Source organism: Dermacentor variabilis, chromosome 5 (genome assembly GCF_050947875.1).
Source record: "Dermacentor variabilis isolate Ectoservices chromosome 5, ASM5094787v1, whole genome shotgun sequence".
Taxonomy (NCBI): Eukaryota; Metazoa; Arthropoda; class Arachnida; order Ixodida; family Ixodidae; genus Dermacentor; species Dermacentor variabilis.
The window spans coordinates 43921123-43947100 of record NC_134572.1 but is presented as its reverse complement, the minus strand read 5'-3'; the positions used below and the strand labels follow the sequence as shown (position 1 = coordinate 43947100).

The 25978-nt window shown below is 46.2% G+C and overlaps 1 protein-coding gene across 4 annotated transcripts in view; it reads left to right on the top strand.

Moving 5' to 3' along the window:
- The first annotated feature begins 10442 nt into the window (after positions 1-10442).
- Positions 10443-25978, top strand: part of LOC142582496 (uncharacterized) — a 39065-nt gene continuing 23529 nt past the window's right edge. For 3 of the 4 annotated variants that reach the window (XM_075692288.1, XM_075692286.1, XM_075692289.1), the window contains exons 1-7: positions 10443-10517; positions 11516-11614; positions 12749-12804; positions 15450-15507; positions 18579-20594; positions 23839-23922; positions 25392-25739. In XM_075692288.1, the coding sequence (XP_075548403.1) occupies positions 15459-15507; positions 18579-20594; positions 23839-23922; positions 25392-25739 (2497 nt within the window). In that variant the 5' untranslated portion in view covers positions 10443-10517; positions 11516-11614; positions 12749-12804; positions 15450-15458. Of the gene's footprint in view, positions 10518-10689; positions 10998-11515; positions 11615-12748; positions 12805-15449; positions 15508-18578; positions 20595-23838; positions 23923-25391; positions 25740-25978 lie in introns of those variants that run through there. The other variant, XM_075692287.1, reaches the window with a different exon arrangement.

The following is a 25978-nucleotide window of genomic DNA, read 5'->3' as shown; positions in this document are numbered from 1 at the left end:
GCACAGTTGTCCAGCAGCGCCTGGACCTCCTCGGCATCTGTGGCAACCTGCGGGAGTTCCTCTCGTCGTTCCTGCACAATCACACCCTCAGGGTACGTGTAGGTCAATCGAAGACCACCCCCCGTCCAGTCGCTGCAGGCATGCCACAGGGGTCAGTGGTGAGCCACTTCCTTTTCAACCTGGTCATGGCACGTTTGCCTGCTGCCCTGCCGATCGACCCTCACTTCCGCGTGCTGTCCTCAATCTACGCGGACGACATCGCCTTATGGGTGCGGGGACCACCGCAACACATCCCCAAGGCACGTGCGGCCCTACAGAGAGCCCTGGACACTGCGGCTGCCTACTTGTCCAGCATCGGCCTTACCATCTCAGCCAGGAAGACCGAGGCCTTGCTACTGCATCCCGGAGCATCAGCCCACCGCTCAGCTGCCCGGCTACGCTTGGAGGGCGTCCAGATCCCATGGAGCAAGGCAGTCACCTACCTGGGGCTGCGCATTGACCATCGGCTGACCTGGCTGCCGGCTACCAAGGCCCTGTGCGCCCAGACGCTTCGGGTCCGCAATGCGATCTCACATCTCCTTGCCCATGGACAGGGCTGTACCATCAGGTGGGCCCTGCAGCTCCTTGAAGCTGCAGCCACTTCACGGCTGCTGTATGCCCTCCCTCTTGTGGCGCTGCCCCCCCCCGCCTGCGGAATCTGGAGCTGCAGCACCGGTCTGCAATACGGCTGTCTTGGCGTACCCCGAACCTCACAAGTGGCCGCCACTTTCGCTGAGGCAGGTGCCTGGCCCCTGTCATTACTCTTCCTACAACAGGGGCTACGACACATTGATCGCCTACACCATGCCGCAGATGGTCAAGCACTCCTGACCCGCCTACGCTCCCGGCCAGCATCACACATGGGACGGCTGTGTGGCCTCTAAGGGAAGTCATAGGTGACGCGCCTGCAAACGCTGTACAGCCTCGCCCACCACATCGACCACCAATCCCTATCTCGATGGAGCTTCCAGGTGTCTCGAAGAACCGTTTCCCAACATGTGCCCTACAGCAGATGGCAGCCTCTCTCCTCCAAGAGAGACTTGAGGACCACCTTCACATCTTCGTCAATGGATCCGTCATACCGGAGACGGGTTCATTAACAGCAGCCTGCGTTGCACCGGTCCTACAAAAGAGCAAGCTGTGCCGTCTCCCGGAACATGCAAGCTCTACCGCAGCAGAGCTAGCAGGACTCCTCCTTGCTGTGGACCTACTGGCAGAGGAGCTACCAGCGACCCCGGCAGCCATCTTCTGCTACTCCAAGGCGGCGCTGCTCTGCCTGCAGAACCCTGACAGGGCTAGCCTTGGGGTTGCGCTGCTCTCTTCAACGCTGACGGCTCTTCAGGACGCAGGATGCTCACTATCCCTGCATTGGCTACCGGCACACGTGGGGATCCCGGGCAATGAAGAGGCGGACACTCTTGCAAAAAGTGCCCACCACTCAAGCGTCCTCCTCAGCCCTGCTGTGACGGCCGCAGACTTCTCGAGACACAGGCTGCGCCGGCACATCATCGCCTCCCACCAGGACAATCGGGTATCCCTGGGACGGCCTCCACGGCCTTTTCCACAGCACGGCCACCTACGAAGGGATGCCTCGTTGCTGCTCCGACTGCGAGTTGGCTGCTACTGGACGGCAGCCCGCCGGCACCGCCTTGGGAAAGCCACCTCGCCGGCCTGTGCCTCTTGTGGTGAACCAGAGACACTGGAGCACCTCCTGCTGGCCTGCCTTGCTCACCTGCAGCACCGCGCCCGACTTCTGCAGGAGTTCCACCGCTTGGGGCTCCCATGTTCACAACAGGAAGATATCCTCTTCCCCTGTTGTAATCAGCTACCAGCCTTCCTAAGTGTCGTCGAGTACCTCGACTCGTCGGGGCTCTAGGCGAGACTATAGGAAATTTCTACAAAGACGAATGGCCTAACGGCCCTCCCACCACCTCGGGCTTCCTGATCCGCCACTACTTCGCTTCTGCTGGGCCACCTCCTATACGGTCTACCTCCAGTCTACTCCTCCGGTCGAACCCACTGCTCCCTCCAAGCCGGGCTACTCTGATGCTGCTAGGACGACCCTCTACCTTTCTCCTTCCTACCCTCTCTCTCTTTTAATCCCATCTCCCCCACCCTGCTGGCGCTGAGCCGTGCGGGATGGGTTGCAGAAGATAGTGCTAGCCTTTCCCCCCACAAGAACCACTTCTCTCGCTCCAAATCTCACGTCCGCACACGATTATAGCTCCGAGTGGACTCCTGTGCACAGCGAGCACCACGGTGTCGAAGCATTAACTGAAAGGGCGCGAACGCGGTCGCTATAGTATACATTGATCTCGACGTTGCGACGCCTGTTGTGCCACAGGGAACGCGCAAGTGCTAGACATGCAAAGAAACGCAGTGAGAGATAGTGATCTAAAGAAAGAAATTACGCTAGATTCTGCAACCCCCTGAGTACACGCCGTGAACATGCGCAGCGAGCACCGCAGCGTCGAAGCACAAACGGAAAGGGTGCGAACGCGGTCGCCACATTGATCTCGACAGTGCAACGCGTGGCGTGCCACAGGGAACGCGCCATTTCTACACACGCAAAGAAGAGACGCCGCGAACGGCGAGAACCGCGGCGTCTAAGCGAAACGCTATAACCGAAGGCGAGCTTCCTGCAGAAACGTATATACGCGGCCTCTTGCGTGGGCTGATGTCTTGTTATTATTTCGCACTTTTATTATCTCAGTCTGAGGAGATTTAACAACAACAAAATAAAAGGCATGCGCTGTCGGTGTTTTGTTTGATGACATTTGTTTGTGGGCTGTCATACTCAATATTCCGAGGAATAACTTTGTAAAGAATGTAAGCCGAAGTGTGAGCAACCTTAGTGATAGAAGGAGCAACTTTAGTGCCCTATATTCACCCTTTTCGCGGCGATCTCATGGGCGCTGCCATGTTTGATCACGTGGTGAGGCGTCCATTGCTTGCCTCAACTGCCTCCGCGTTTACAGCGGGTGTGTGTGACGCCGGTGCGGCTTAGCAAACCTGTGTTTCGGGAGATATCGTAGACGGTGACTGGGTGGACGACACGGAGCTTTGGTCACAGCTTCATAGAGCATGCAAAAGCGCTTTGTAAGCTGATCAAGAATTGTCCAAACTGCGCGAGCAGCGTATATGGTGCTTGTTCTAAAAGCGAGGCTAAATATTTATTCTAAGCTATCCAAACTTTTCGTTCATGATTTGAATCAGGATCAATGTGTTTTGCTCTTCGTTCTTTATTTGGCAAATATTTTGAAGCAGCGGCTTGTCACATTTCTTAGTCAGTAAATTTACTTGACGCGGTCTCTATCTGATTATTTCTGCCTAATCGCTCGCGGCTGTGCTCAGTTCGGATACATTTGTTCTTGCTGCGCACAAGGCTTGAAACGTAGTCGTTTTGTGCATTGTAATACCTTGTAACAAAGATGTATTATCGCTAGTAACTCGCTTACTTCTGTGGACCGTCACGAAACATTCAGCTTCGACCATTCTTGCGCTATCGGTGTAGTCCGTCATTTATTGTGCGTATATGGTGCACATATTCAAGTCCAATTTTTATTCATCAACGATGTGAGTTTTACAAAGAATAGTATACAAAATTAGCACTACACAGGGAGCCCCAAAGTTAGAAACTGTCAGGGGGACTCCCGTACATGAACAAAATGAAAAAAAAACGAGATACAGATCAAGCATTGGTTACGGTGACTTTAAACACAATTTGATAAAATAAGGAACAGTGTGAAAAAACAAGAAAATAAAAAGCTGTTTAGTAAGACAAAAATGGCGAAGAAAACTTCTGTAGTTAACAAGCAATGCAAATTTACAATATAATAAAAAGGAGTAATATAACATGTAGTATAATAGCTAAGTCAATTATGATTACAATCACAAAATTCAGTTGTTAGGATGAAGTGAGATGCTGCATAAAATATTTCTTAACTTGATTCTTGAATATATGCTCCGATGGGGGATGATTTAATGGCATGTGGAATAGAATTCCAGTTTTATTCCCGCAAATGTGGTAGTGAACTTACCATAGTTTGTGCTGACTTTAGGTAAAAGACGATTATCGAGTTCAGAGAACCTAGTAGTGTTAGTATTTACAAAAGTTTCAATAACAAAGCCATCTATATGCGCAGTATTACGAAATAACTTATAGATCACGATTGTTAACTTTAACTGAAAGAGCTGATGAAAAGGATGAATGTTTAAACTGCAATGAAGTGGCGTTGCATTGGATAGGAACTGGCTGAAGGTCATGAGACGAAGCGCCTGATTCTGCAGGCGTTGAAGTTGGCTGAGGTCAGCGAGGTATGTGTTTCCCCAGGCTGATACGCAGTAAGATAAATGGCTGTGAATGTATGCATGATAAAGAGAATGGATAATGTGCGGCTGAAAATATAAGCGGGTTTTCATTATGGCGCGTATTCAAAAAGAAATTTTACGAAGAAGTGACTGCGCATGAATATTGCATTTCAGATGCCTGTCTAAAACTACGCCAAGGAACTTTGTGCTATCAGATATTGGTATTAAGTTGTTTTCAAGACACACAGATATAGATTCCGAAATTAGTGTCAGGAAGGAATGAAAAAGAATAAAAACCGTTAGGTAGATCGTTAATAAATAGTAGAAACAGCAGCGGGCCAAGGATCGAGCCCTGAGGAACGCCTTGATATATATTCTCAGCAGATGAGAGTTTGCCGTCGATCTGAACAACTTGAGTACGATTGGTTAGGTAGCTAGAAATAAGCTGAAGTGGCGGGCCAGTTATACCGTAAGATTCTAGTTTATGTATTAGAACTGTGTGATTAATGATGTCAAAAGCTTTTTGTTAAATATATAAATACACTTCCAACCAGCAAGCCTTGGTCGATTGCCTTCTTGGCTTTATCCGCGCAGGTTAGAAGCGCAAGTTCAGTTGAGCAACCCTGCCGAAAGCTATAATGTTTAGGTGATCGTAGATTAAATTTTGCTAGGTAGGATGATAAACGTGCATGAACTAGTCGTTCAATTATTTTACTGAAAAATGAAAGAATACAAATAGGTCTGTAGTTATTCAGAAGTTCACTATTGCCTTTTTTGTAAACAGGTGTTATTTTACCACCTTCCAGAGAACTGAGAAATATGCCACCTTTAAACATTTTGTTATTTTGTTAACAATATCTGCCACGATAGGAGACAGTTCATTAGAAACTAACTTGATACGAGATGGGTAAACAGAGTCTAGGCCAGGTCCAGTAGACCTAAGCGAAGATATAACATGAAGAACTTCCTTTGCATTCGTAGGTCGCAAGTAGAAAGAATGCAGATGACGAGGCAATGTCGGCAACGGGGGATCTGTTTGAGAATCGCAAGTACTACTAAAATACTCACTGAAGGCATTCGCGATATCAGTTGGGTGGAAGTATGTTTGTGTCTCAGTTTTTATTTTTGTTAAATGCTCCCGACATTTATTTAAGAACTCGTTGATGGCCTGCCAGTTGCGCCTCGTATTATTGCCATTATTCAAAATCTGGTTCTGAAAGTAATCTACTTTAGCATATTAAGTGCGACTGCAAGTGTGTTAGAATATATTTTTTGAAACGAGGTTTAAGTTCACAGTTAAATGGCTCACAAATTACCCTTTTGTGGAGCCGATTTTTCTTCAAAATACATCGAAGTAGCGCTCTCGTGACCCAAGGTTTTCGAGCGGAGCTAAAGAAACGAGTTATGATAGATGTAGCATATAGTGCATTCATGAATGCAGCGTGTAACTTAAACCAAGAACAAACTGATAAGCCTCTTCAGTGCAAGATTCACAGAGTACTGCGGTCCAGTCATTTGACTGTATCATAGAGATAAATTTTTGAAAGTCAAAATGTACTTTCTCTTTCTTTTCAATCGACTTAGAATTGTCTGTACCTAAAGTAAAAAAATATAGGACAGTGGTCGGTTATGCTGTGCTCGATGACTCCTGCTGTATAATCTGTAGTAAAGTTGGTTAATATCTGATCAATTAACGTGTTAGATCCTGCCATGTAACGTCTAGTTGTAGACGTAATTAAAGAAGCAAGGCCACAGATAAGGAAACACCAGAGTTAATCAGAACATGATGGAATATTAGGCTCGATAATGTTAATGTTGTTGTCTCCGCAAAGAATAACATTTTTGTTTTCGTTCCCAAAAGTGTGCAACAACTTTTCAAACTGTAGACAAAACTCAGAGTGTGACGATGATGGTGAACGATAAATGCACGCTAACAATGTGTTCCGGCCATCAATTGAAAAAACACTCCGATGAAATTCTAACCATATAGACTCGCAGAGCAAATTATAAAAGGCAAGATCATTGTGGCGTTTGTATGGAAAGGACGATTTAATAAATATGGCAGATCCGCTGCCACGTGGCGTAGCACGATAGCAGTACTCTGTATTGTACTCTGGTAGCACATATAAATTTCTATCGTCCAGTGACAACGATGTCTCACATAGACAGATAAAAGAGAAGTTGTGATTAATTATAGAAAGAAATGCTATGAGACTGCCAGAGTTTTTCGTAGACTACAAATATTAAAATGTATCAGCGATAACTTGGGAGTTTCATCACTGAAATATTTGTTAAGATCCTGACAAGAAACCATTCTTGCGCAGGTTTAAGATACGCAGCCGCAAACACTAGTAAGCTAGGTGAAAACAGATCACCCGCACTAGAGATATATAGGGTACACACGGCTGGTCATCTGTCTTTCGCGCCTTGATTACGCAGTGGTCTGTCCAGAGGGGTTTCCAGCCTCTTGCTTTTTTCAGTTCAAAAGCTTGTGCGAACAGCCGCTTTCTTTCTTGCGTGAGATGTTCGTTTACATATAAGGGCTTCTGACCCTTTTGTGAAAAGCCAAGGGTCGCAGTGGGTCAAGCGAGCCTGGAGTGCCTTTTCCACAATTTCAGTTTTTTTTTTTTTCGCGGGAGCAAAAGCGTGCAATAATATTTGTTTCTTATTTGGCTAGTACACGATGTGCAGTATCGACATCCTCATGAGCGATTTTGCATCCTATAGCATCACCGGTAGACTGAACAACCGCAAGGCAGCTTTCACCTTTGGTTGCAGGGACACCTTTTATTTCTACGTTATTTAGTCAGGAGTACTGTTCCAGTACAGAAACCGTGCGTGCCAGGTGGCCATTTTCATCTTTCAGAGCCCTGTTTTCAACAGCAAGATCGGTATTTTGCTTATTAGGCGTCTCGAAAAGTTCATTGAACATTTTAAGCCCGTCACGCACTACAGCAACCTCAGCACGTAAGGCGTCCATTTCTTTTGCCGACTCAGCATTGGTCGTCATTGTGTAAACAGCACGCAATTCGGCAGCAGCGGTATACACAGAGAAAAATATGGTTGGAAAGCAAAGGAAAAAAAAAGACCAATTTGTGGCAGAAGTAGGAGTTGTGGGATTCTCACCCGTGTTCTTGGGACAAAGGAACGACAACGCAGTAGTGCAAACAATCACAAGGGCATTTATTGCACCTTTCATAGATCAATGCCTGCTAGCCGAGTTGCTATCCCCAAAACATGCCGATGGGCGCGCGACAAATCGCGAAAGTCGGACTCACCGCGACCGGATAGCGAGCGAATATGTTCGCCCCATGCTGGATCCCAACGCCTGGTCGTTCGCGTGTACGGTCACGCGAACGGTGGCGCGTTCGAACGAGCCCTCGCGAGACGGTCTCGGAAAAGCGTGGATCGGCATGTCCGCGATGCTTTCCGAGTCGAGCCGGAGGAAGCGCCTTCTCCTTTTCACGTCCAAATAACCCCGCCGGTAGGCGACATTAGCAGGGCAACACTGGTGCCATCTCTTGTACTGCGCTTCAACCAGACCGACTGCCGCGGGCATCACTCAGGCCACGCGGCGAAGCCGGATTGCAGGAGACGGAAGCTATGCGGGAAAACAACATATCGGGGGACGCGTGAGAGTCGCGTATCCCCACAGAGTAGATTAGCGACTTGCTCGCGACCGCAACCGCAGCTGCCAAAAGAGACAGCGCCTACGATGCCAGCTTATATGTTGGAACTTGGCCGGTAGAGCCTTTCCTTGTTTCGGCTCGTAGATTGTTCCGCATGTGCTGTCCTGTGGCAAAAGTAGGAGTAAATTAGCGACTTGCTAGCGACCGCAACCGCTGCTGCCAAAAGCGAGAGACAGCGTCAACGATGCCTGCTTATATGCTGGAACTTGGCCGGTAGAGGGCAGACGCAACAGACCAGTCACTGTCGTGACGAGGTGGTCAGCTGGGCACCGCACGTGCAGAGGTGTAAGCCTTTCCTTGCTACGGCTCGTAGATTGTTCCGCATGTGCTCTCCTATGGCAAAAGTAGGAGTAGATTATCGACTTGCTCGCGACCGCAACCACTGCTGCCAAAAGTAATATTCAAATATTGACACGTTGGCGATAGAGTGGGCATAGGATTCCGTGCCAGTTGAGGAATATGTGTGTAGATACTGTGTACGAAACGTATAGCACGACAGGAAGCGGCGCTACTCCCTTTGTCATTGTTCAACGGGTGGTACTCACTCTTGCCGACGTTCCGAGGCTGAAACACTTCGTGAAAGTTAGCGGTACAACCTGGCGGAAGAGCAAATTTCTGCATCCTCGAAGAAAGCCGTACGTCTCAAAGGGCCGGTAACACGTACAGACAGTTGCAGCAACGGTCCGCGAACTTGGCTACACAGATTCATTCCATTCCTTGATATGCCAGTCACTACTTTTGCAGCCACGTCTTCAATCCACATCATCCGATCCGGCATGATTAGAGCACAATGCGTTAGCGAAAACTCAGTTGCATTTCCGACAGCTGATCGCACAAAGTGGAAGCGGTAATGGTTTCGCATTCGTGCGCTTTAGCCATTGCTGCCGCTGAGGCAACGTGCGGCGCGCCGCCAAAAGCGCCATCTCGTTTCGCTAGAACAAACTGCTTGGCGCAGAGTTGAATGCATCGCGGCCTCAAATACGGCCGATATGAAGAGCTGGCCAGTTTGTTTGCACGTATATAAAAAAAAATAACCGGCAGATCTCACGCCCTGTGGGAATCGATGTTACGCGAAGCAGTGTGCGGGGAAGCCTACCAAGTAAACGAAACGACCATGAGAGCTCCAAGACGTAGGCGACTGTTTCATGACCTATATGGCACGCATGTCATAACATTCATGTCCCAACCTACCGTTTCTGTTCATCATACGCTCTTGTCATACTATGCCAATTTTGGTACGTACTAAGACGTAGGCGGCTGTTTGATGACCTACATGACACGCATGTCATGGCATGCATTCATGTCATAACGTATCATTTATGTTCGTCATACCCTCTTGTCATACTATACCAATTTTGGTACCTACCAAGTTAACGAAACGACCATGAGAGCACCAAGACGTAGATGGCTGTTTCATGACCTACATGATCCACATGTCATGCTATTCAAGTCATGACCGATTATTTATGTTCGTCATACACTCTTGTCATACTTTGCCAATAATGGTACATACGGTACATTAACGAAACGATCATGAGAGCACCAAGACTTTGGCGGCTAGATTGATACTGTCAAAGTGGCAAATGTTCGCAAAGAAATGCTCGGCATTTAAAAAGAAACTTAAATAGGGGAATGAGGATGACGAGGGCATAGTAGAGAGAGAGAGAGAGACAGAAGAAGGGAAAAAGGCTGAGAGGTTAACCAGATGGGAAGACGGTTTGCTACCCTACGCTGGGGAGGGAGGGGAGGGGAAGGTAAAGTGATAGCAAAGTAGAGATGAAAGAGAGGAGCATATACATACAATCACAGTCGGTCACTAGCACCGCATACCGTCACCGCACAGTAGCACTTGCAGCACTATAAACATCTGTTGAGGCTACATGCAGCCGCTTGTCCAATTCTGCTGCCCTTAAAAAGGGCAGATAGTAGGTTGCAATTGCACACACGGGTTTGACGGGCCCATTCACAGCCTTGACTCTAGGTCTGCGTTAACTGAAAATTCTGCGAGAGCTTTGATGGCTTACTTCGTTAGTATTACGGGTGAACACTAGGAGGTTTCCACCCTCCCAGGCAAGGGAGGAGGACAGCCCCGGCTTCCATGGGCAAATGAAAGCTTTCCGCCTATGTATGTTTATCAGTAAGTATTCGTTAGAAAAAAAAGAAAAACGCTGATAATGTCTTTCCTAATCAAGAACGAGAAGTGCTGTGAATTCTTCAAAAACAAGAAAACATAACACACTAGGACTTAAATACACGACACACGAAGACAGAACCAGAGACGACAAGAAATGCAACTGAGCTTACAAAATTATAAAATTTCGCAAAGGTTGCTTTTCCCACCAGAAATAAAGAGCGAACGCAGTCAGCGGTACACGTGGCGCCCTCTGTTATCCAGCAGGCGAAGTAAACTAGCAATTTGGCGAGTACCAGCGGCACCGACCAGGGTAGCCTACGATTGGTAGTGACCTTGTTTGGCATGTAAGTTGACTGCTTATTCTCTTGTTTACGTCGTAGTTGAAATTATCTGTGACTAGCGAGATCATCAAAAGTGTGAGGCCGAATCTGCAAGTTTGTCTGTCGATTTACCGCTTTCCTGCAGCCAATTAGGCCTTTCCTTGTGTGTCGGTGGTCGTTGCCCTATATTGATGTAGTGCCGTCAATATTGGATAGCCCGTGAAGTAGCCCTCAGGCGTCTTAATGAGCCGTGGGTAGTCACCAAAGTGAAGCGATATCTTTCACTGCTTTGATTCGCGTGCTCACTGAAGAACAAATAAAGTAGGTGACCACTGTGAAAAACATGATAAAATGTAAATCAACGAAGATGCCATGTATGCCTCTTAGAATTTTACTCATAGTCACCAACTGGTGCCTTAGCGGTCGCTCCTTAATATTTATTCAGAAAATAGATGAGACATTGAAGAAATCGGGAACAACGATGGATGCTGCCTAAGCGATGACGTACGTGCGACTCTTTCTTTGGAAGCCTTGAACCGCATCGCAAGTTTTTCCGGGCAAGGCTCTTGGTGACTGAGTGCGGCGGGAAGAAGTGCGACGAGTCTTCGCCACTCGGCGGTGCTCTTATGCGTGGTTCTAAAGTAAAACTTGTTAGGAAGGTTACGTAGGCGCTTGTGCGGTGTGCAAAACGGGACCTTGGCAATCTGCCGCGCTCTGAACGTGCCAAAACTCGTGCGCAGTGACGATTTCGTGTTCATAGTGTTTTGCGATAATTCGTCGCCTGTAGGGTTCGTGCAGAGTATGCTGCAGATGTCTAGTAAATGTGCACACACCGCGAACGCATACGCAGTGTAAGACATCTGGGGAACACTGCAGACTGCTCACAGACTACATGCTGTAGTATTGCTTGTTCGGTTGCTGGCTGTCCAACGGCTTGTTGAGCAATGATAACATGTGCACATGCGCACATCGCTCTTGTCAGCGGTATGTAGCCGTCGTAACGTGTCACCTGATGGTTTCAGATGAGTGTGCCCGCCTGCTGCCGCTACCTGTCGCCGCAAAAATGAAAAGACCAAGAAGGTGACACAATGACATCTGCTATCCTTGGAAGGTAGCTTGAGGTAACCCATCTTATGTCTTCGAAATTGAATACTAAACTGTGTGTTTCATTGTGTTGCTGTTGACATGGCCAGGTATTTTCACACCTCCACTGCATTGTTCACGGTCTGACTTTTTGTTGCGCTTTCTGACTGTTTCCGTACATGCGTCAAACTCTTACAGAAATGGCCATAGTTTTCATGTCATGAAAGTTGCATTTTGATACATACAGGTAGAGAAATAGATAATGCACTAAGTTACACTTTGCAAAATGTATGATGAGCTCCGTCACTATCATTCAATATTATGTCCACCTAACCTGATCGTAGGGTCGAATTATCCAGGGCTGTGCAAATGGCAGTGCCTGGATGGCACTACTTGGGCAGTGCCACTGTGGTCATTGGCAGGTCAAGAATGCAGGAGGAACTCCTTTCACTGAAATAAAGTGACTTGTCACTATTGTGCTGCGATTGACCTCTGTGTCTTACCACTCTCAGAAAATAGTTCCCTTACAGTTCAAATAGGCACAAAGGTTATGTGCCACAGTTGTCAGCAACAAAGAACACAACATGTCCAGGCACGAACAGCCAAGATCAGCAAGTATGGGGAAAATACAGTCCAGGGTATAAACGCATGCACAATATTTAGAGTACACTGGAAACGGATTAAAAAGGGGCCTGTCTGACCTCCCCCAACTTCAAGAGAGCCTCATTGCCTATAGCTCAGAAAGTACAACATGGAACATTTATGATCGTACTAATTCAGTGTACTCGTATCTAATCCTTTTACAGACAGGTGTATATGTCATATATCATGAACACCATAACTACTTGCTTCCACGACTTGCAGTATGACAGCATCTGAGCAAGAAAAGGTGAACTTGAGAATAGGTAGGCAAAGGAAAATCCAGATGAGGTAATTCCATGGTGCATGTGTACATGGCTTGGAGGGCCATTTCCCTCTGTGTTCTTGACCTGTCATCAAATGTTGATGTGGGTATCTTCAGTCTTCCTTCTTTGTATACTGAAACTCTCAATACAAAAAATGTGAGCAGTGCCTTTGTCAGTAGCAATTCAGTTCTGTATAAGTGCTTTCACGCAGTTTCTTAAAGTCCACAGGACAAGTTTGCTGGCACATGATGACTACTTTCATTTCAGGGCTTATTCTTGACTGGGAGGTGCTGTCTCGCTCGTCAGAAGGAGGCAATCCTTAGGTGAGGCACACTGGGAATACATGAGCATGTGCACTTTCTTGATTGGCTGCTTTCTTGCGAACCTAGCACTCAAGGCAGGACATCGCAAAAGGCGCACTGTAGGGAAGCACCGTTGGCCGTGTATAGGCCATTGCTGCTCAGTAAAAGTATATGGCAATTTTAGCATTGCATATGAGGCAGTCACACAGGCAACAAGACACTTTCATGGACAACTGAAACACATACACGAGGCATCTAACACTGGGACGCACTACACAAGGGTGGCACTGCCATCAGGAGGAAGGCATTGTTTGTCCAGGTCACAAAATGTGGAGGGTGTTGTCCTGTGTGCACTTGAGCAGTGTTAATTTTAGAGCTGTTGTAGTAATGGGCACAACAATTTTTATTGTCCTGCCTGGTAGCTGATCACATGCTGCTGTAATTGTCCTCTTTGCTTGTGGCTTTGCTGCCTGTGTTGGTGGTGCATCTGCGTGTCTACTCCTGCATCACAGCAGCTGCATCTAACGCAGCTCTAGCAATGTTTGCTTGTTCACTGTACTTTTGTTCTATCATTCATACACACCTCATTATGAGCTAGAAACGTTTTGGTGATGATAAGGGATTGTCTAAAGTAAGTGACTTGCCATGGTGACTCAGTGGCTGGAGTGTTCTGCTACTGAACATGAGATCGGTTCTTTGATTCCAGGCCCCAGCGGTTGTATATTGACAGGGGCGAAACGCAAAAACTCTCATGCACTCTGCTTTGTGTACACGTTAAAAGAATCTTAGGTAGCTAAAATTGATCTGGAGCTCCCCGTTACAGCGTTCTTTATATCCTACTGGGCAGCTTCAGGGCATAAGGCTCACAATGTGAATTTTAAAGTAAGTGAAGTTACACCATTGCCAGTGTAGAGGCCCATCTAGCCTACATCGATACTTGCTAATACATACAACATATGGTAGTTCCGTCTCTTATATGATATGCCACTTATCTGTCCCCGTGCTTCAAGTAATTGATTTGCCCTCTCTCTGCAATCTGCTAACCTCCTGGTTAGCTAAGCTGCTCGAGTGACCACCCCACAAAATTGTTAGTGCCAAGTTCGATCACTGGACCAAAACAGATTTTTCTTCCAACTGCAAAGCTTTCTTTCTGAGAAACCGGTTTGGGTTTCCTTTGTAGCTTCTTGCTACACATGGAAGGATGACAATTTCTCCCTTTTGTGCCACTTAATATTATAACTGTACCAAAAAGCTTTTATCAACAGAATCGTGCATGCAATTAGAAGTATTTATGAACTTCTAGAAGTTCAATTGATCAAAATCTTGGTTTGCAATAAATAGTTGGTTGTTCGTTGTTGAAGACACAAAATGACACTAAAGCAAAGGGACAGGATTGTAGTGTGTGAGCAGGAAAGTCTAAGTGTTGACGGTCCTGTAGCTAAAAATCACTTTTTACTTTGCTCAAAAGCTTAGTACACATTATCTTCCACAATTTAGCTTGCATACATAACTGCTTCAAGCTTTGTTGTAAGTTCTATGCAGTCTCCTTGCCCTCATATGTGACTATGCCAACTTTGATGAAGAAACTATCCTTCAGTACAGAACTAACAAAATAACAACTAACAACTACCTCTGAAACATGCAAGTGAGAAACAATAATTTAATTGGCTTAATTAAGATGTACTGCTGAATGGTAGCACAGAGTAGAAAAAATATGTTACTCCTTCCCTTACCTTTCTCGAAGCCATGCAGTCATAAATGCATGCCTCTTGTTGAAGTTAAACTGGGGGTTCTTATGCATTCTTTGAATCTTATTTGACCTCTCTAATACACCTACCTTGCCGCTGCACTCACATTTAGATGGGGGTGAAATGAAAAAAAAAATACCTATGTACCATCCATTGGGCACACGTTAAAGAACCCCAGGTGGTCAAAATTAATCCGGAGTACCTCACTACAGCATACTTCATAATCAAATCGTGGTTTTGGCATGTCAAACCTCAGAATTTAATTTAGTCACAGCTACTTTCTTTATCTGTGAGATCATTGTACTGCCGTGTTTGGACTTACCACGAGCGCGTGACTTGCAGAGCAGCCAGTACGGCAGAGCGTTGGCCGCTGAGACAGCACTCAAGGCTGACATGTGGCCATTGTCTACAGGTGCGGCACATACGGTCATGATGATGGCTCTGACCCAGTGGCCAGCGCTCTGCGATGCTGGTAGCTTCACAAGCCATGCACTCGTATGTTTCGGCTAAGTCTGACAATGGCCGTACAGTACCACGTTGATTATGATTTGCTTTTTAAAAATAGAAATAGAATACTCCTGCATGTTTGTGTTGAACAGTGGGTCCATTTTAGTCTTCTGCTGTGATCTCATTAGTGGTGCTGAAAGTAGGCAACAGTGCAGAAAAACTTTTCCCTGTGTGTGATGTGATAGTCCCTAGAAAAGTCATATAATGTGTACAGGATTCAGTGTAATGCTGCCTTGCAATCCTCTAACGACTTCTGACAATCCCGAGTTTCATGGTTTTGTCTGAGGTACTGGTGTAAAATGCTACTAATATTAAATGTAGGCAGGTCATGTGTGTCCTTGTTGCGTGTCTATAGTTGGTCTGTTCTATGCTGCATTTTCGCTTGTTCATGCTTTTGCTTTTCTCTTGCAGGCAAGGAAAATGAATAATCGAGAAATGCTTGCAAAAGCGGTCCTCAACAATGTGTCCTGTGAGTTATGTTTCTTTCTTTGCAAACATTAGAGGTCTGTTGTCAACAACTTCAGTGCTGTAACGGTCACTGGGAGACATGCACTTCACAGGCATGTTAGCAGAAGGATTTGTGTGATCATGACGTTAAGTGATAACGTTGGCTGGTTGTATACTTCATTTCATGTCCCAGGTCCACAGGTTTGTCACACTGGAGCAATCCTCATATAAACAAGGATTCACATCTCAGCTTCTTTCACAGTGTGACGGGACACTAAAGAGGAACATTGTTTACTAAAATTGATGAGCTATTTCTTCAAAACTCCGTGTCATTCATTTGCTGAAAAATGTTGATGGAACATCTGTGCTACCCTCCATGGCTATAAATTCTCCCAAGAGATAAAGATCTGTTAACTTTTACATATAAGAAGGTCAACAAACTTCCTAAATGAAAGGGCAACATTTATGGTTAGAGTTTCATGAGCAAACCACAGCATTGATGACATCAGTACAGATTTCACTATATCTTTGTGTGTTTCACTGGCTTTTATGCAGAAAATGTGCTTAAAAATTGCTAGTTTGAATATTAGCATAGCTTTAAATACAGCGTAAACATACTTAAAGGGCCCCTCACCAGGTCTATGTTGAGCTGACAAGCGCAGAGCATACATTGCATGGTAATGATTGTGTCTGCAAAGTATTACATCGCTACGTGCTGCGGAAAGACCTGACATTTCAAACCGAATACAGTTGTCCCTTCTCGCCGCTGCCACACTCCAAGCCGGAGGATGACGTACATGTGCTAGTGCGCCTAGATACATGTACTATTTGCACTGCAATGTCACTTGTGGTGACACGTGACTTCGAGAATTATTGAAGGCAACATCTGTTATTTGTGTAACATGTTGCTTGAATAGACGAATTAAAGCTTAGAGAAATAATAAAACACACCAACTGAATGTCTGCACGTTTTTGTTTTATTTCCGTAGCAAGAGGGATGTACTTCTGTTTCGTCTGCTTGTTCCCACGTTGTGCAATCCCACGTGCAGACACCGAAACTATGTTATTTTCTACCATGTTCCAGCGTGGGATCATGCTCTGTGATCTGCTTGGGTCTGCCTCGGCATTCGTGTAGCACTGAGTTATAGCGCTAGTCAGGTGTCCTCATGCACAGTGCACAAAATAGTGCACTGCGAGAAGCGAGATGATCACAACAGCTCGCGCGCAATGCCCTCAATGGAAGTGCGCCATGCCGCAAAAAAAAAACAGGGAGAATAAGAAAAATGAAGGTGGGGCCCGTAACGTAGGTGTCATGCGATCCTTGAGGTTTTGTATGGGAGAACGCAGGAAAGGAATTTTGCTTGCGGAGGCTAGACAGGGCAAGTGGAGAGAGTGTCTTGCTTTGCAGTGGAGTTCACCTCCTGCAATATTTCTATCTCTGCTATTAATGAGCTGATTTGAAAAATTTTTGCAGCAGAATGCTCCCTAGAGGACATGTAAAAACTTCCAGCGTATAACCAAAATTTGCTGTGGGGTCTGATGAGGGGCCATTTAAAGAACAGACGCATGACCAGTACCGAGTGAATACTAATGAAATCCATGTAGTTGCCGGGAAGTAATACGGGAATATCAAAGTGGCATCACCATCATCCATAATGAGTTTTGGGTCTCTTCTGGCTTCCCAAACCTCTGCACATGGTTAGATGAACCTTTTTGGAATCGCAGCAGTGTAATCTACCTTTTAATTATATTTCTCTTGAGTGCCCCCTTGAGCCATCTTGTTCACATTTTTCACATCTTGTGCGCATTTGGTTGACGGACACACACAGAGGCCTCTAGGAGAGGCATTTTTCTGGAGTGGGCTGAAAAGAAGGTTGTGATGAATAGTATTTCAAGTAGGAAAACACAGTTTTGATCTGTACACTTTGTAATGGCAACATTTTTTTTCCCGATAATTTGCAGTTATGATTCACCATCACAAACAACATCGAAAGCCTTAGTTACAACTAGCAACAACTGCCATTTCACTATATAGCAGTTATCTCGTTGAATTCACTAACATTTGCCTCAACACATAGGGAGACTATTGAAGGACAACAAGCTCAAGTGTGCAAGATCATAGCATACCACACTGATATTTGATGCACTCAAGCATATTATGCCATGTTATTTCTGCTAGTTTTTTTTTTTAAATCCTGTTTGCTAAGCATTAATTACTCTGCATTCTTTTTACTTTACTCTTGGATGTTACGCGCCCATGTTGACTGCTCGTCTGTTGAGCATTTTGTGGATCACGAATCATTATTAGTGGCTTCTTCGGGACAGCATGTCGTTCCTGAAGCCATGTAAATACTTGAAGTAATTGAGGTAGTGCAGCTGAAACAATTGCAACTTTCTTGCTTCTTTCTTTTCCTTCATTTCACAGGAGTTAAAACAAATGGAATGCATATTTTGGCATCTTTGCCATTCCATAGCACTTTAGCTGTGCACACATCATTAATTTTACCACTAATTGCTGCCATCATTCATTCCATTGCAAGGATACATGCCCTCGAGTAAAATTTTCTTCTTTTATAACATCTGGAATTATCTGGAATTACATAAAGCAGCAGCTTTCCATTTAGTTTTGTTTCTGTGGTAACCAAAAGTCTTTTGCAGTGCATTCTGCTGTATTGCACAGATAATACTATTGAATATTATTATTGAAATTATTTGATAATAATATTGAATAGAATCGTCCTGTCAGTAGCTATGTCATTTGGCAGCTGAGCACGAGTTCGCGGGTTTCGATTTCTGGCTGCTGAAGCCACATATTAATGGAGGCAGAATGCAAACATCTCGTGCACTTAGATTTATTGCATGTTAAAGAACCTTAGCTAATCCAAATTAATGTGGAGCCCTCCACTGCAGTGTTTCTCATAGCCCCAGCGTTACTTTTGGTTGTTAGACCCCACATATCAGTCAGTCAATTATCCTGTCATTAAGGCTTGTGTTGATTACAGCGATCTCTTTTCTACTTGATGTGTGATGATACCCATTCATGAAGGACTGTTCATGCAATTAACCTTGCTGTGTTTCTTGCTTGTTGTGCAGCAAGACAAGTTCCAAGTCGCCCTGAGCATCGCCTTCCACCTTCTGGCACTTCATTTTCGAGCACACCTGTTCCAACTCAGTTGACTCGGAATAGTCACGTGACTGTCACGTTAGATGGCACTTCAAGCGCACGAAACTTGTTGCAACAACATACTCGACCGTACTTTGACTCACTTCTTCGACGTCAGCTGAACAAATCTGCCATGGGCCCAGCAGCAGCAGTAGGAACACCATCAGCAGCATCCAGCAAGGGCCAGCCATTAGCCCCTGAGAGGAGCCTACTTGCCCAGCACTTAGCTCAGAGAAATAGTGAGCCAAATGGTGTGGAGCTAGCCCCCACTGAAAGAGCCCCCACTGAAAGAGTGCGCGTATTGAAAACATCGGGTGGGACAGTAACGGTGCGTTCGCTCACTCCTGTGGCTGTGCCCATCAGGGTACATGCAGAACAAGCCAGAGCACCTTATAGCACAGTGCAGACTGAACCACCTAGGGCACCTCCCCGCAGCATAGAGCATGGTGCTGCCAGTGTCCCCTTGCAGAGGAGAGCACCACCATCATCGCCCATCGTAAGTGCACCTGTTGCGGTACCACGCAGAATATTGCCCAAGCCCGTGCATAGCCTGTCCTTCATGGCCAATGGGAGCCGTACACATCAGAATTCATCCGTGGTCTCTGTTCAGGATGCAACCTCGAGAGTGAGGTATGTGGATGCGCCTGTTCATGCCAGTCCAAACGATGTGATCACTGGTCTGAAGAATATGGCGGTAGTTCACCCTCAGGTACGACCTGCCATGTCTGTTAAGCCCATCGCTGCTGATGAATTAGCCAAAGATGTGCAGCTGTCAAAGACAACCCTTCAAAATATGGCCGCTAGCGTGGCACAGAAAATGACACAGTCAAGCACCGCAGAAGTCACTTCTGCTGCTGAGCACAGGACCCTTTTAGAGCCAAACCTTGTCGTGCCAGTGTCAATCCAGCGAAGTGTTCCCGAACCTGTACAGCGTGTAGGAGAAGATGAAGGCAGGAAGTCGAAAATGATCATTGTGGACCTCACAGAACCCACAGAAACTTCTCCAGCAGCTAAGCAGGATTCATCAGCCATGAGCGCACGAGCTGAGATGAGGTTGTCAACGCCTCCTACTGTGACAGATGAACCGCTTCAGTTGGAGGCGGGTTGCCTCCAAGTGCCATCGGGCCTCAAAGTGGACTTTATCAACTTAGACGACTTGTTAATAGGCGACCTAAGCTATCTAGCCAAGTACTTTGGCCTGAGCATACTGGAGCCTCTGTCTATGGATGATATTGCCAACAAGGGACTGTCAGAGTGGATAGATATCGCGGATGAAGCCGAGGTGGAAAGGACATTTGTAGAGTTGAAGGCCCTGAATGGGAGCCCTGGTCAGCATCTTTGCTGGGCTAATCAAATGACACCAGAAAGTTCAGACGTTGCGTATCCCATTATAGTTCCTGAATATGAAGAGCTTACCACCAGCCTCCCAGCTGATGTCACAAAATCTGCATCAACAACAGTGGAAACAGCTGATGGAAAGGCTTCCCCTGCAGGAGCTAGCCGCAGTCCAAGGGGCACCAAGGAAGGCACAGCCAAGAGCCCTCTCATCTTGATCATTAAGAAGGGAGCCAACAGCAGTGCTTCAAGTCCAGCATGGCAACTGTCTCCATGCAAGAGTAGCACTGCAAAGGAAGAAAAAGAGGAGTCCAAGACGCTTTTCTGCAATGCACTGAACCTACTGCCAAGTTCGGGGGAACAGCTGAAGAAGATGCGCAAGGGCAAGTCGGCCCGTGCACTGGCTGTGCTCAAAGACAAAGTGATGTCGGAGTACCTCAAGAATCACTTCGTGCCACTGAACCGTGTGCAGGGCATGTACCGGTATTTGTTCAAGAAGGGCCACTTACGGGAGGGCAAGCTGACGTATGCCTGTGAGGTTTATCGGAACCTGCGAAGCCGAGAGAACCGGCCAAGGGCGTCTCTGGTCATGTCACGGTATGACGATGAGGGTGAGTCACCTGAGCTATGGTTGCTTTGGTGTGCAGACATTCTGGTCTGTTCAATTGCTGAACACTAGCACATGTAAAGTTTAAGTAATGTGAATAATATGCTTACAAGTGCTGGGGAAGGTCTCTGGATCTAGCCATGCTTTTTTTCCAGAGGCTAGCTTTTTCAAGTTTGGTGCCATCCTTTGGGCCCCACATTAGCTTGATTCCGTGATCTAGTAGATTTTGGTGTGGCTGAGGTACTATGGTTGGCCTTGCTGTGTTACAATTCTGGTGAAAGCGTTCATTGTGCTGCTTCATGAAACTTAAGCTGGGTGTACACCTTTTACAGAGGTTAGTTTGCAGAGTAAAAGAGAGGGTGCTACCAGCTACAATGCTGTGTGACTCTATTGCTCGCGTTCTAAATGCAGCCAAGTACCTTAATTGCGTCAAGAAGGCAATGGGCTTGTGCCAACTATTGCCTGTATAGGCTAACATGTTGTGCATATGTAGCAGAATTGCACACCAGAAAAAGTATCTTCCGACACTATACGATCTTCACATACTCTGCAGCACCAAGAATGAGTGAGGTTCGTGTGTTGTGCGGACAGTGCCCTATAAGTGGTGGTACTGGTCATGATTAACAGCTATCTACAATATCAATAAACTATTGTATATTGTAGATGACTGGGTATTTTTAAAGGGCCCCTGAAACGGTTAGGACAAATTTTGTAGACGCGTAGGGTACAGCTTAAGTAGAACATTCGCACCACAAGTTAAGTGAAGCGTTAGGTATTAATGGAGCTACAAGCGATTAAAGGTTACCCTCCTCCCTAGCCATGCTTTTCCTCCTCAACTCGTTCGCCGAGCGAGCGGGGCTAAGCTCCGCCTTCACTGGTTTAGCGTCACGATGCGACGTCACATCTTCCACTTCCGGTTGTTTTGGAGCCCGCCCCCGCCCGCGCGAGACCTCTCCGCTAGCCGCTTGGCCGTCGACTCCAAGCGAGAGCTATCGAAGCAGCGTGCGTTGCGAGCATTCTGTCGTAGCGCCGAACGTGTTTTGTATTCCGGTAACCACAGGCAAGCTGGTCATTTCGGCAAATGACTGGAGGCATGAATTCAAGCTGATGAAGGAACGTTAGCGTAGACGTACGTGAGCGGCCTGATCGGTCTGCACGGTCCATACACTTGTTGGCGCAGCGCTTAACCAGCCAAACAAAGCGCTAACATTGCTCTAACCAAGTGTAAAACATTTTAAACATCTATAAAAACGTGTTGATGATTACACTCCTGCGAAAAATACACACCAGCAGCAAAGAAGAATACACTTCGTTGCTGCTACTGTGTATGGTTGAGCTTTGTGCCACCAGGTGGCTGCACCGTGCAGACTATTCACATTTGCCCTTCTGCTCATCTCATGGCTGACCCCGTTACGGCACAGTTAAGCGGCCAGACTCTGTCCCCTTGCTCTTGCGTTTGCCCTAATACCGGACTCGCGAAACGCTATTCCGTTAGTAATCTTCCGGTGTAAAGTGACGGCCACAAACGCGCAAATCCTGGCGCCGATCGGTTAGCGGCAGCCCGATGCGCAGCAGCCACTTCGCTCGTACGCTGCCTTGCAGTGGGACACGATGTCGCAGCTTGACATATTGCCAGTCGCTACGTTTGCAGTCCACAAGGCAACAAAGTCGAATCATAGTGCTCGCGAAAAGACTGAGACCGACTCTGACCGCGGAGCTCTCGTCAAAATTGAGTACGTTGTAACACAAGCAGACGACACTTGCTGTGTGCCGGAAGTGCTTAAGTGTACTGAAAAATTATTCTTGTGCATTCTCTTTATGTTACTTTCTTTTCATAAAAACAAATTAACTAACATTACAGCTATTACGAAGATCATTAGTTTACCATAAAGTTGGAAAAATTATCGATCACGCGCCCTTGTCAGCCAATCGGATAGCTCGTCCCACTGACGTCGTATGGGTGATTTCGGTCATGTGGGTAGGGGCGGCTTAAAATTCCGGCGAGCAGTGTGCTGCGATCGGCAGCGATGTGCAGTTTTAAAACCTTATAATAAATTACACGCTTTACGCGGGGCACTTAGATGTGTCAATCAATGATCAGAAGGACCTACTCTAACGACTCAGTACGTTTGTAGAAAATCGTTAAAACCGTTTCAGGGTCCCTTTAATGTTTAGCTACTCAGCTTTCAAAAGAAATGTTTAACCACAGCGGGGACCTTGTGGTTTAGCATCCGCCTCGTATTCAGGAGGTGTTGGGTTCAAATCTCAATGTCACTGAAAACCCACAGGATTTTCTAATTAGTAGAGATGCCCCCATGCCTGATGCTTAGCTTCTCAAAAGCATCTCTAAAGAGATTTCTAGGAGGAGTCTCTGAATGCCCCTTGCTCATTCACTGTTAGCCTTTGTGCAGAGCATCCACCGCGACTGTGGGAGGCAGACTAAAGTTGCCACCGAATACCTACTGGCAAAATAAGTACAAGCATGCTCCCCGATTGGTGATCGGCCATTACGGGACCTCAGCACTTGGAAAGGGGTGCTGCTTCTCAATCCAAGGGCGTACCCTCCTTATAGGTGCTTTAGGATAACACATGGAAGATTGCTGCCATGGGATCAGCCTAGATACCCTTTCTCAGGGTTTTGCTGTGCCCACAAGGTTTCATGGGATTTGCATGGTGTGGGCTTATTTGAATAATCAGTTGCTAAATGGCAGCAGCATGGCTTTGAACCCATGTCCTCCTGCAGCCGATGTGGATACTCAACCACAAGGCCACTGCTGCGTTTCCAGCTCCGATATGAATGTATGATATATATATGCTTCAATATGAATGTGCAGGCAAGTAGGTAATGGTCTAAACTCTGTAAGGACTTAGTGGCAGTGATGAGGATCGCAAGCACAGGTGTCAGGACAGCTTTAGAGAAGGCCAAGAGATGGCGCTAGTAGTCGTAGAGACACTGGGAAGCCAACGTGTTTGTGGAGGTGGAGCAGTGAATAAACAACTGCTGATTGGACATGTGTTCTTCCCTCCTGACAACTGATTCAACACTTCTCTGTAATGTTCCTCAGGTATTCACAAGTATTCACAATATCAACTTACAGGGCATGTGCATTTTTACTGTATGCTGTTTCAGTGCAGTTGCGTGAACATTGTCACATTTTGTTACTGCTTTTGCAAGCTTGCTTCAAGTGATGAATTCTCTAAATAGTGTGCACAGTTATGTATATCTGCAACTTTTTTGCCCCCTGCAGACTTCATTCCCAAAAAGAATCAACCGTCATCTCCGGGCCTCCTTTGGCACTTGAAGAAGAAGAAGAAAGTTACTTCGAAATATGGTAGGTACATAGATATTACCTCTTATCTTTTCACAAGGGCACCTCAAATCAACAGCCATGACGTAAATGTTTTCATAAGTGCATGTAAAATCCTAGAGGGTGCATCTGCCTGAAAACAGTGGCAAAATAGGTGCCATTTTACATAATGGCAGTTTTCAGACCTGCATGAAATTTTATTTTAGCAATTCATGTGGCAACAGCACACCATGCGTAAAGACACAGCTGAGTCTTTAACTGTGCAGCGTTCAAAAAAAAAAAAAAGGAAAAGAAAAATATGTTTGACATATTTACTCAGCAGTAGCAGTGACTACCAGTGCAGTTTGTATTGCAATGTACACTTGTCTAATGCCTAGGAGGGTAATATTTTAATATTGCATTTGTAGCATTCACATGTGACTGGACTTCACACAGTTTCTGTCTAAGTGTGCACTGTTGCATGGACCATATTTTATGGTGATAGCTGTGAGAGGCTCTTTTCTGGCATAGCTTGTTAGCATACCTTTGTTCCATGCTTGTATTATGAAAGACATTGCACTGATCTGAATGTGGTTTGCTGCATTTACCCATTCGCTTTTCTTTTGTACTGTTATCCCACCCTTGCTGTGGCCTACTAGAGCTGCAGCATGTGTAAATCAGGGAACAAATGAATAAGTGGCAATAAGTAAAGTAGAAAGAGCACTAGACAAGCTAAGAAACCAGTTTTGTCAGTTTGCTGTACAGAAATTATCATAATTTTCGCATTAAAGCATTCAAGTTCCAAAGTTCTTGTTAATGCTTCAGCATGCCCTCGCACTGCCTTAATAGCTTTGTGCGGAGCTGATGTCGTACCCAATGAAGTGACAACTGAGGGCGACTATTGATAGTTGACTTACTAGCCATCACTTGAGAATCGATGCATTTCAAACTTTGCATTGCATGAGGGATCGTGTTGGTCAGCTGACCAACACAAATCAAAAGGAGCTCCGAAGTCAGAAGGTTGATGGTGGCAAACTGATTGAATGCAAGAGCAGCCACAGCAAATTCTCAAAAAGCCCTTATTAGGTTAATCAAATATGCATTGTCACTGGGCTAAACTGACTTTCGAGCGTTTCATCAATCAAGAGAAGTTGTGTATCAAAGATCTGTGTCATCTGTCTCACAGTTGAGTCTTATAGTACCTCCTCATCAGCAAAAGGTTAGGTGTGGCCTGTCCCAATGCCACGCAGTTGCACATGTAATGTGTGTGTCAGCTTGTTTAACACAGCACCCATATCTGGAGTTCCTACCGTCTTTTCCATGTTGGTGGCTGCTGAGGACAATGCTGACCATTGCATTAGTCGGCAGTTCGTCAGCCAATTAGCCGACCAATATCTCCTTAGCAAGCTTGGGAAGTTGCCCTGGGCGGAGTGTAATTGCGGGTGCTAAAGAACTGCCATGACGGCAAACATTGAACGTGCACTTCAGTAACCCTTGGTCCTTCCTCCTGACAGAAATGGATGATGATTACGTCCCGAGGAAAGGTCAAGTCAATGGCCAGAAACTTCGGCGCAGCCTGTGGGGCCGGCCAAAAGGTTCCTGGAGGACGGCAGCAGCTAACAGCGATGCTAGCAGCAACAGCAGCAGCCCATCTGGTGAAATAGCTGCAGCCAGTCTAGCAGAACTCGAAGGTTGCTGCATGACACCACTGTACAAGCTGGAAGCAGGCAACTGGACTCCCAAGTGTTCCGCAGACGACTCTAGTCGATGGGACATCTGGGTCTCTGAGAACTCTCTCGAGAGCAAGATGTCGCGTCCCATTCCAATGGTGGTCCTGACCAGGATTGAAGACTGTGATGCAGGTTAGTTTGGGTTGCTGCCAGCGGTGTGGCAAAGGTGTTCATCGGCAGTGTTTGACCCTGTAGTCTGTAGTCTACCTGCTCGTATAAACATTGTCAGTAAAGATAAAGATAACAGGAACCTGTGCTGGTAGGCATAAGCTTGCGTCATGTAGATGGGCAAGCATGATGTTGTATAAGTACAATGAAATCTACAATTTCAACTGGCTGTTATAATTCAAACGATGGGTTCCTGTCACAAT